Source organism: Oncorhynchus tshawytscha, linkage group LG24 (assembly GCF_018296145.1).
Source record: "Oncorhynchus tshawytscha isolate Ot180627B linkage group LG24, Otsh_v2.0, whole genome shotgun sequence".
In the NCBI taxonomy this organism is placed as follows: domain Eukaryota; kingdom Metazoa; phylum Chordata; class Actinopteri; order Salmoniformes; family Salmonidae; genus Oncorhynchus; species Oncorhynchus tshawytscha.
The window spans coordinates 10,833,127-10,845,382 of record NC_056452.1 but is presented as its reverse complement, the minus strand read 5'-3'; the positions used below and the strand labels follow the sequence as shown (position 1 = coordinate 10,845,382).

Genomic DNA, 12,256 nt, shown 5'->3' with positions numbered 1-12,256 from the left:
GTAGCCCTCCTTTACGTATGCGTTCTTAAAGCCTTTATAACAGCTACATAAAACATAACATCTGTCGGTTCTCTAATGTCAATGCAGCTGTTAGAGGCTTTATGAATACATAAGTGGGGCTACAGTAAATTATGACCTGCACCTGAAATGCCTTTATGCATAAGTGTCTCACTAGTGCAGACATGAGTGAACATGGTGTCACTTTGAAATGGAACGGAATCAAACACATGGAACCCAGGTGTAGACTAATAATGAAATGCTTACTTACGTGCACGTTCCGAACCATGCAGACACAAAAATAATAGAAAAAAAAAACTATTTTACATACACTGAGGTTGGAGTCATTAAAACTCGTTTTTCAACCACTCCACAAATTTCTTGTTAACAAACTATAGTTTTGGCAAGTCGGTTAGGACATCTACTTTGCTTGACATCATGGGAAAATCCAAAGAAATCATCCAATACCTCAGAAAATTGTAGACCTCCATAAGGCTGGTTCATCTTTGGGAGCAATTTCAAATGCCTGAAGGTACCGCGTTCATCTGTATAAACAATAGTATGGACCACGCAGCCGTCATACCGCCCAGGAAGGAGACGTGTTCTGTCTCCTAGAGATGAATGTACTTTGGTGCGAAAAATGCAAATCAGTCCCAGAACAACAGCAAAGGACCTTGTGAAGATGTTGGAGGAAACGGGTACAAAGTCTCAATATCCACAGTAAAGCGAGTCCTATATCGACATAACCTGAAAGGCCGCTCAGCAAGGAAGAAGCCACTGCTCCAAAGCCGCCATAAAAAAGCCAGTCTACGGTTTGCAACTGCACATGGGGACAAAGATCGTACTTATTGAAGAAATATCCTCTGGTCTGATGAAACAAAAATAGAACTGTTTGGCCATAATGACCATCGTTATGTTTGGAGGAAAAAGGGGGAGGCTTGCAATCCGAAGAGCACCATCTTAACCATGAAGCACGGGGGTGGCAGCATCATGTTGTGGGGGCGCTTTGCTGCAGGAGGGACTGGTGCACTTCACAAAATAGATGGCATCATGAGTTCGGTAAATGATGTGGATATATTGAAGCAACATGTCAAGACATCAGTCAGGAAGATAAAGCTTGGTCGCAAATGGGTCTTCCAAATGGACAATGACCCCAAGCATACCAACAAAGTTGTGGCAAAATGTCCTAAGGACAACAAAGTCAAGGTAATGGAGTGGCCATCACAAAGCCCTGACCTCAATCCTATAGAAACTTTGTGGACAGAACTGAAAAAGTGTGTGCGAGCGAGCAAGGAGGCCTACAAACCTGACTCAGTTACACCAGCTCTGTAAGGAGGAATGGGCCAAAATTCACCCAACTTATTGTGGGAAGCTTGTGGAAGGCTAGCCGAAACGTTTGACCCAAGTTAAACAATGCTACCAAATACTAATTGAGTGTATGTAAACTTCTGACCCACTGGGAATGTGATGAAAGAAATAAAAGCTGAAATAAATCCTCAACTATTATTCTGACATTTCACATTCTTAAAATAAATTGGTGATCCTAACTGACCTAAAACAGGGAATTTTTACTAGGATTAAATGTCAGGAATTGTGAAAAACTGAGTTTAAATGTATTTGGCTAAGGTGTATGTAAACTTCCGACTTCAACTGTATGTGTTTGTGCTATTATACTCCAGCTGGTGCATTCTTAGTTGAGGGAGCGTATTGTTTGTGTTTTATCGTGGCCCTGTCCTCCCCTGATGGCCCATGGTGAACGTCTTCTTACCCCCTTTCTCTCCGTGGCCCAGGTGGGGGGGGATGATGACAGTCCTCCTCTCACCCACACACATGCCCCTCAGACCCTCGTCCAGACCATCAATCACTTTGTCCGCCCCCAGCACCGTGTCCTGCAGGTTGTCATAGTCACTCCTGAGCACAAGGGACATAAACACAGGTAAGGGAACGTAAAAACAACATATGGAGCATGTCTGTCAACTGCATAGTCTTCCATCTGTATTTTCTTTCCAACAACGGTTGTTTTAGAGATAAGATATCATCAAAATGAAATACACAACAAATGACTTAGACCGTCAATACAAAAGGATCCACATGAGGGTTTCAATCGGTTTCCTTCCGTTTGGTGCCTAATGAAAACGACCCTGGTTAATGTACTCACGAGGAGAAGAGCCGTGTGCCGTCCAGCAGAGAACAGTTGTAGTGGTAGTGGATTAGATCATCCACATCGCTGGTCAGGTTACACACCTCAGGCTTGTGAGTCACATGAACCTCCACAGAGTCCTTGGGGTTGTGGAAGTCAATGACATGGATGTCGAAGACCAGCACGGCCGAGCCTGGTATATCCTTACCTGGTACGGCAAGACGGAGAGGTCAAACTGGGTTTCAGTCAGTAATATAAACTAAACTGTAGAATAATGTATTGTTAAATGCAATATATAATGTTGTGTCTAAATTACAGCAAGCTATTGGGCTATCTCTTACATTTTAGACTAAATGAATCATATTTATACAGGTATGACCTTAATAATTATACATAATCATACAATTAAGGTGTATTCTTCCAACACAAATAGGATTTAAAAAGGCCCAAGGCAGCTATTTTTATATCAATATCAAATCATTTCTGGGTAACAATGAACCTTACTTTAACAGTTTCCAATAAAATTTACAGAAATAGCTTTTTTAGCAAAAAAATACTTCTCAAACAACAATTATGCTAGGACTGACAGAGTGGTCTAAGTGGGAAGGGAAAACTAGCAGTTATTGGTCTATTAACTCATTTACTGCCTGGTGATGTCACCAGGGAAGCCGAAACTCCCGCCCATGTAAACCTGGCGATTAGAAGGTCCTGTCTAGATTGTATTTTCAACCAGGAAATAACAATGATCATATTTAATCACACTTTTACAGTCTTTAGTTTCATCAGCTGTTGTACAATATGATACAAAACACCGGAAAAACAGTTATGACTGCATTGGGCCTTAACCATGTAAATCATTCAAATGAGAGAGCTTACAACCCTGACCACTAACTACCAATAAAAGCTAACTACTTAACTAACCTACTGTATCTACCAATAAAAGCTAACTAACCAACCTACTGTAACTACCAATAAAAGATAGCTAACTAACCTACTGTAACTACCAATAAAAAATGCCCCTCTATCTGCTCTGGACTAAGCCACACCTGCTCCCTGCTCTCCATAGGCCATGTGGGGGGGCAGGGTGACCCTCCTCCTCTCCCCGATGCACACCCCCTGCAAGCCCTTGTCCATGCCAGAGATCACGTAGCCCATCCCAATGTAGGTGTTGTACGTGTTGTTCCGCTGGTAGCTGTAGAGAGAGGAAGGATTCGATATGACAAGCAATGACAGACATTGTCAAACAGTAATCATTCAAGAAGTATTTTCAGTCTTTCATTATGCCATTTTAGGCTACTGAGACACAGCCTATGACAACTGGACATTGCGCACCTGGTGTCAAAGGTGACCCCATTGAGGAAGGTTCCATTGTAGTGGTAGCGCATGTAGTCCCCGGCCACAGACTTGCGCGCGCACGCCTCGGGCACCACCTGGTTCTCCACGGTGATGTCATCCTTGGGGTTGTGTAGGTCAGCCAGGAGGACATTAAACACCAGGGTGGCCTGGGACGGGATCTCTTTACCTGAAGGAGGTCGAAGCAGTCAGTCAAAAAAGGCTGTACAGAGAAGCAGTATGTCTGTCTGATCGTCTAAAGAGGGATCCATGCTGATTGACGGCTGCAAATGCACCAAACAATGAAACGGCACTGAACATGCAGAAGTGGTAATGGTGCCTTTCCAATTCCACTTACCCCCACACCAGGGTGTCACCAGCGTTTAATGTTAAGTTAGCTCTAGTGTTCTTGTGTTTCCATCAAGAGTGTGAAACTAACATTAACAACACTATAAGGATGTGGTAGAAAATGAAACGGATTTTTACAAGAACCAATATCACTCCCTAGAAACACAACCTCGCACAGCTTTTCAGAATTCATCGCTAAATTGGCCCGCATAGAAACCATAAATGACTTGGTAACAGGAAATACATTTATTTTCACAGCAGAATTAAAAAGTCATTTTAGACTGACCAATGTAGATAGTTTCAAATACAAGCAACTTAAAAGTTACATATCACGAAATTATGATTGGAAATCTTTTGGACATCAGAGTAACCTTGAAGGAATCTTAACTTGAGTCAGAAAAGTACATTCAGATGATAGGAAAGATCTACAAAACCTTGCAGAGAGCATATCCAACTGACGATCTCTTAGAAGAAAAAAAGCGCCTGTTCAACTTCAGGAGGCTGAAAAAAATGTGGCTTGTCACCTAAAACCCTCACTAACTTTTACAGGTGCTCAATCGAGAGCATCCTGTCGGACTCCACCGCCCACAACCGCAGGGCTCTCCAGAGGGTGGTGCGGTCTGCACAATGCATCACCGGGGACAAACTACCTGCACTCCAGGACACCTACCTACACCAACACACAACACCGGATGTCACAGGAAGGCAAAAAAGATCATCAAGGACAATAACCACCCAAGCCCCTGCCTGTTCAACCCGCTTCCATCCATAAGGCGAGGTCAGTACAGGTGCATCAAAGCTGGGACCGAGAGACTGTTAAATAGCCACCACTAGCACAGAAAAGCAGCTGCCTACCTAGAGAATTGATATCATTGGCCACTTTAATAAATGGAACACTAGTCACTTTTATGATGCCACTTTAAGAATGTTTACATTTCTCGCAATACTAATATGTATATACTGTATCCTACACTATCTATTGCAACTTAGCCGCTCTGTCACTGCTCATCCTTATCTTTTATATATTCTTATCCCATTCCTTTAATATATTGTGTATATTAGGTTTTGTTGTGGAATTGTTAGATACTGCTGCACTGTCAGATCTAGAAGCATAAGCATTTCGCTACACTCGCAATAACATCTGCTAACCATGTGCATGTGACCAATAAAATTTGATTTGATTTGTGGAAAAGAAAAATATAAAACGAACGAAATTATGTACGCTTAATCCAGTATATAGAATGTATTATACAAGAGACAAAATTCACAAATTCTAGAGCACAACGGCAGAGTCATGTCTCAAGTGTAAAACTAATAATGACTCAATCATCCATGCTTTTAGGGAATGCTATGAACTTTGGAAGTTGTGGGTGGAGCTAGAAAGTTGTCTGTCAGAAGTATTACGATATAAACATACTTTTATCATCTGTCTGCATATTTCAAGACATATGGGGCTGTAGTGAGATACCCAAATGGGCTGGATGGTTCTTTTCTCATCACTCATTTTGAAAAAATAGACACTAAAAACTTGGGGTAGCTGAGTGGTTAGAGCGTTGGACTAGTAACCGAAAGGTTGCAAGATCAAATCCCCGAGCTGACAAGGTAACAATCTGTCATTCTGCCCCTGAACAAGGCAGTTAACCCACTGTTCCTAGGCTGTCATTGAAAATAAGAATAAGAATTTGTTCTTAACTGACTTGCCTAGTTGAATAAAAATAAATAATCAATCAGCCATCATTGACACAATGGAAAAAATCAAATGATTCATTATTTAAATATTGAAATAGCATGGGCAACTGAGAAAAACAAATTGGTACAATTTAAGACCAAGTGGCAAGCAATAATGCAGGTCGGGGCAGATAAGATGTCGTCATTGTTTGTATGTGTCTGTAAATTATTGTTGGTATGTATAGGTTTGTTTCTGTAATGTAAAGGGAAAAATAAGTATATTATTGAAGAAGAAAAAAGGACCACTTATGAAATAATTTACATAAATCACACCTTTTTTAAACATTTTTTAAAAGACACTATAGATTTGTGGCGAACAGAATCAACAACCTCGACATCATTCAAGTCTGTTGCTTTGTGAGAAGGTGTACAAGTTCACATTGTTATGTAAATGACAGCTGAAAAGTAACCAGGGCCTTGCCTTGGCTCCAAGCTAAGGCAAGGCCCTGGATAAAACACTGGGGTAAATCCTCATTGGAAATGCAGCATAAATGCATTCCAACAGAGCTTACATAGAAGCGGTCTGTCTGGACTTTGGATACATATAGACTGGGTGTTATTAAAATAAACCAACCAGATCAATCAAACAGGTGGCAAATACAACATACACACAGATGGGAGGGATGACTCAATCTGACTGCTGTTTAGACTGTTTTTCAGTCTATTTATGTGGACCTATAGTTAGAGATGTCAATGCTGATTAAAACAGGTAGAGGAATCAATTAAACCCTTCAACACAATCTATTTTTTAAAATGATTTCTTACCAGTTTGGAAAAACAGGTCGTAAATTTAACCAGGGTCATATTCATTTGTGGCCTTGTGGTTAGTGTCCGCCCTGAGATTGGAAGGTTGGCATTCGATCGTCCGAGTCATACGAAATACTAAAAATTGCACATGCGATTGACTAGCGTCCCGTCCAAGGGGTGTACTATACATCAAGCTTCCTCACCCAACAAAAACAGGAGATAGGCTCCTGCTCCTATGAGGTGATCCGCCCTTGGCTCGTGCAAGGCTACTTACTTTACGTTCATCAGGACACACCGTATTAAAACGGTTTGCAACAGCAAACGAAAACTAGCATTTCTTACTGGACAAGTCCAGGTAGTTCCTCCCCATTTAAGACTCTCCCGCTTTCTTCCGTTCGCTGCCTAATGAATACGACCCGTGTAAAAAGAAAACATGAATAATCTCACAACCCTCCCACCTCTCGCATAACTGTATCCCCTCCTTCCATTCTTGTACTTACCAGATCCTTTCTCTCCATAGGCCAGGAAGGGTGGAATAATTATGTTTCTGGTCTCCCCCACGCACATGCCCAATATGCCCTCGTCCATGCCTTTGATCAGCCAGCCCTCCCCCACCAGGCTGTCGTGGGTCTGCCCCTTGTTGTAGCTACGTAGGGCTCACACAAGCGCAAAGTCAAACACACACATCCTCCTCCTCCTCCTCTTAACACACACCTGGATAACACAGTACACACACACACACACACACAGACAGGACTGTTATTTGGACGAAGTTCATTCAGTTGACTTCAGGGTTGTGTGATATTCGGAACCATTCATCTTCATGATTTGCCTGGAAACCTGACGTTGAATTGCATATAATTCTAAATAGGCTGAAATGACTGTTTGAAATCAGGAACATTTCCACTCATGACCTCTACGAGCAAGAATGTTCAATAAAATGATATTTTAGCGTACTTTACCAGTTGTCCGTGTGATTGGTTATTTTGGAGCTGGGACTCTGAGACAATATATCACCAGAAAAATATAATTACATCAACTTGTCAAAGCGCTGGTAGTGCGCTCAGATTTATATCACTTGAAGGATGCGCAGACCCTTGTAAACATGTGCATGAGCTCGGAAGGTGTGCATGTGTCTCGTGGGTATATTTTTTATCTCGTGAGCATGCTTCAGGTGATGGAAATCTGAACGCGCTTTGACAAGTTAATGTAGTTATACTTCCCTGTGGCTATATTGTCTCACATTCCTACCACTGAAAGGACCAACCGCACGGACAAAGTACGTTCAAATATCATTTTATTCAACATTCTGACCTTGTAGAGGATGTGAGAGGTAACTTTCCTGATTCAAACGCTCATTTCTGCCCGACGTAGAATTCCATGCATTTCAGCGTCGGGTTTCCAGGCAACGTCATGATGTGAAATAAATCCCAGCTTCGATAGCAGCAAATCATTGGTAGTCATTTAGTCGCATGTTGTCAGCTTCAGCAGTGGCCAAATGTGACACTGTCGAATGTAGCAACACTTCATTTGAAGGGTATCGACAAAAGGACCACCACAAGTTGTAGTTTTCATTATGTCACAGTATCAAACGTCAACATAATTGCACTGTACAGTGCCTAGAGAAAGTCTAAACCCCCTCAAGCTTTTTTCACATTTTGCTGCCTTATAATAACATCAAACAACAAAAAAGAGGATTACATTTTTTTTTTATCCTACAGATCATGTATGACATTCCTGGGAGTGTGTAAACTTCAATTTTGTATTACCATATAATTTGTGTATGTTCTCTATAGTTATGTACTTAAATGTATCAATTGACCAATTTTGCACATTTGGGCAGACTTGATGCAAAATATTGTCCAGTATTGCAATGCTTCACGGGATCGAACTGTACATTACACACACACACACACACACACTGCTGCCATCTAGTGGCCAAAATCTAAATGGCACCTAAACACAATTTTATATTATGGACTTTCTCTTGCATTTCAAAGATGATGGGGAAAAAAAATGAAAATGCATGTTTTTTTGTTTGTATTATCTTTTACCAGATCCACCTACTCCACATTTTCAAAGTGGAAGACAGTTGTAGAACATTTTATAAAATTAAGATTTTTTAAAATAAAAGTTCAATATCATAATTGGATAAGTCTCCACCCCCCAGAGTTAATACTTGGTGAAGGCACATTTGGCAACCATTATTTGGAATAGGGATGTACCAACTTTGCACAACTCTTAGGGGCAACATGCAGTTAAAGTCAGAAGTTTAGCACCTTACACCTTAGCCAAATACATTTAAACTCAGTTTTTCACAATTCCTGACAATTAATCCTAGTAAATAAATTCCCTGTCTTAGGTCAGTTAGGATCACCACTTTATTTTAAGAATGTCAGAAAAATGTCAGAAAAATAGTCAGAAAAATAGTTGAGAGAATTATTTATTTCAGCTTTTATTTCTTTCATCACATTCCCAGTGGGTCAGAAGTTAACATACACTCAATTAGTATTTGGTAGCATTGCCTTTAAATTGTTTAACCTGGGTCAAACAATCCGGGTAGCCTGCCACAAGCTTCCCACAATAAGTTGGGTGAATTTGGCCCATTCCTCCTGACAGAGCTGGTGTAACCGAGTCAGGTTTGTAGGCCTCCTGGCTCGCACACGCTTTTTCAGTTCTGCCACAAATTTTCTACAGGATTGAGGTCAGGGCTTTGTGATGGCCTCTCCAATACCTTGACTTTGTAGTCTTTAAACCATTTTGCCACAACTTTGGAAGTATGCTTGAGGTCATTGTCCATTTGGAAGACCCATTTGCGACCAAGCTTTAACTTCCTGACTGATGTCTTGAGATGTTGCTTCAATATATCCTACCTCATGATGCCATCTATTTTGTGAAGTGCACCAGTCTCTCCTGCAGCAAAGCACCTCCACAACATGATGCTGCCACCACCGTGCTTCATGGTTGGAATGGTGTTCTTCGGCTTGCAAGCCTCCCCCTTTTTCCTCCAAACATAACGATGGTCATTATGGCCAAACAGTTCTATTTTTGTTTCATCAGACTAGAGGACATTTCTCTAAAAAGTATGATCTTTGTCCCCATGTACAGTTGCAAACTGTTGTCTGGCTTTTTTATGGCGGTTTTGGAGCAGTGGCTTCTTCCTCGCTGAGCAGCCTTTCAGGTTATGTCGATTTAGGACTCGTTTTACTGTGGATATAGATACTTTTGTACCGGATTCCTCCAGCATCTTCACAAGATCCTTTGCTGTTGTTCTGGGATTGATTTGCACTTTTCACACCAAAGTACGTTCATCTCTAGGAGACAGAACACGTCTCCTTCCTGAGCGGTATGACGGCTGCGTGGTCCCATGATGTTTATACTGCGTACTATTGTTTGTACAAATGAATGTGGTATATTCAGGCGTTTGGAAATTGCTCCCCAAGGATGAACCAGACTTGTGGAGGTCTACAAATTTTTTCTGAGGTCTTGGCTGATTTCTTTAGATTTTCCCATGATGTCAAGCAAAGAGGCACTAAGTTTGAAGGTAGGCCTTGAAATACATCTACAGGTACACCCCCAATTGACTCAAATTATGTCAATTAGCCTATCAGAAGCTTCTAAAGCCATGACATCATTTTCTGGAATTTTCTAAGCTGTTTAATGTCAGTCAATTGAGTGTATGTAAACTTCTGACCCACTGGAATTGTGATACAGTGAATTATAAGTTAAATAATCTGTCTGAAAACAATTGTTGGAAAAATTACTTGCGTCATGCACAAAGTAATATGTCCTAACTGACTTGCCCAAACTATAGTTTGTTAACAAGAAATTTGTGGAGTAGTTGAAAAACAAGTTAATGACTCCAACCTATGTGTATGTAAACTTCCGACTTCAACTGTATATCAATTGTTTCTGTCAAAATTCAGGCTGTAACAAAATGTGGAAAAAATCAAGGGGTGTGAAAACCTTCTGAAGGCACTTCTGTCAGTCTACGTAAAACATCCTATGTCAACTTGTGGTTGTTGACATGTGTTATGTATGGCTTATGGATGAGTTATGAAGTCCTTATGTCTGTACCCTTTAAATAAGATGTCACCCTGATTTCACAATGCATTTATTCATAAAATAAATACAATGGGTCAAAATTCAGCCCACACTACCACTGGGTCCCTTAGCATCTGTCCACCCAGACCCTCATGCTTTCACTCCCTGTCCAGGAGTGGACTCACCTGGAGTCGAATGGTGTCCCATCCAGAAGGGTACCATTGAAATGGTATCGCACAAAGTCTGTGCGCTTCACAGAGCGTTTGCAGTCCCGGGGACTGCTGACGGTTTCAGTCACAACCAGGTCAGCCTTGTTCCACATGTCCAACAGCATCAAGTCAAACACCAGTGTGCTGTCGGGAGGGACCACATCACCTGACAGTGGATAAGTAGTAAAAGTACGATAATACATTCAAATAGACAATTCGATTAAAAAAGTCTAAATGTTTATATGCCTTTTAGATGCATAAATACATTTTGAATGTCTATTGACTTATTTTTTATATATTTTTTGATAATGCCTCAATATGAGTGTGCTGTAATTGTCTACCAGTGAATTTAATATTGTAACATTACTCGTCCTTGTTATAGCGATTTAAAAGGCCATATAATGTTAAATCAAGTTATTTATTTTCCTATATGGCAATACAATGGCTAATAACTCAAGTTCATTGTCAGACATTAGGCACTAAGCCATTAGAAGCAGTTCATAAACACTTATGACAAGTATATACCAATTTTGTAAAACTGAAATCACCAAATTCCACTGTGGTGGCCATTTTAGCTCTCTTTCTGTTGAATTAAGGCCATTACGGGGTAAAGTAAACGATATAACTCGGTGTAGAGTACCTGCTCCAAGGCTGCCATAGGCAAGGTGTGGGGGCACGGTGACTTTTCTCTTCTCGTTGACGCACATGCCCAGGATCCCTTTGTCGATGCCAGCGATGAGCCGGCCCTGGCCTGTCTGTCCTACCGACGCAGCTCCCCTCTCATAGCTGAGCAGGCCAGGACATGAAAGGATGACAGAGTTAGACAGCAAATAGTAGACCTATGCAGAAAGAATAGGGCAGTAGGCTATTTCTTGGCATTCATTTGTAATGAAGTTGATGCATTAAAATAATTGCTATTCCTTTTGCGAATGAGTACCTTAGTTCATTCAACTGCGTTTAGTTTGTAACCATTTCAAAAGATGGCCGTGATTGCGTTCCATTCTGCAAAGCCTGTAGCCTACCTATGCTATACGAAAGGCAAGCTGCAGTCAAATAATTTCCATGTTTTGCATATCATTATTTAGCTTTATTGCATATATAATATGTACGATACACAATAGCCGGATACATAATCACATAATTGTCTTTATTTTAGTATAGATGGCTACAAAGTAATGCACGCATTTATGGAACCAGGACTGTAGAATATACTAGACTACAGATGATTATAATAACCCACTGTGTGCCACACAATTTCTGCAAAAGAAAGGCTACATCAACCAAACTTAATGGACATCAACACATTATTATTCAAAGTTTAAAAATCTTGACAAAGACGATTACTATTTGTATCTTACCTCGAATCAAATGTTTTTCCATCTTGGAATGTCACATTGTAGTGATAACGAACATAATCCCCACTTTTTACTTCTCTGGGACAAAGTATTGGTATCGAATATCTGTCCACGACTACATCTCCAATCGTGGGATTGCATCCAACGTACGTACACGCCTTCAGCAGTAAAAGTAAAAGACTGCTTGCAAACATTATAAATAAGAACGAATCCTGATTTTAACTCGATAGAAAAGTATTAAACTATTTGTCTAAGTAATTTATAGGCCTGCGTCAGTCTTGAAACACACTCATTCACTCGTTTCTACACTACACTAAACCCTGTATACGGAGTTGCACAGGATTTTTCCTAAAGAA

The 12,256-nt window shown here is 40.7% G+C and overlaps 1 protein-coding gene across 1 annotated transcript in view; it reads right to left on the bottom strand.

Moving 5' to 3' along the window:
- Positions 1-12,256, bottom strand: part of fkbp10b (FKBP prolyl isomerase 10b) — a 13,660-nt gene extending 1,404 nt beyond the window's left edge. Inside the window, exons 1-8 of the mRNA XM_024386936.2 lie at positions 11,904-12,256; positions 11,186-11,331; positions 10,522-10,711; positions 6,793-6,938; positions 3,470-3,659; positions 3,184-3,329; positions 2,156-2,345; positions 1,766-1,908 (exon numbers count right to left, since the gene is read on the bottom strand). Coding sequence (XP_024242704.1) covers positions 1,766-1,908; positions 2,156-2,345; positions 3,184-3,329; positions 3,470-3,659; positions 6,793-6,938; positions 10,522-10,711; positions 11,186-11,331; positions 11,904-12,094 — 1,342 coding nt within the window. The 5' untranslated portion in view covers positions 12,095-12,256. The remainder of the gene's footprint in view (positions 1-1,765; positions 1,909-2,155; positions 2,346-3,183; positions 3,330-3,469; positions 3,660-6,792; positions 6,939-10,521; positions 10,712-11,185; positions 11,332-11,903) is intronic.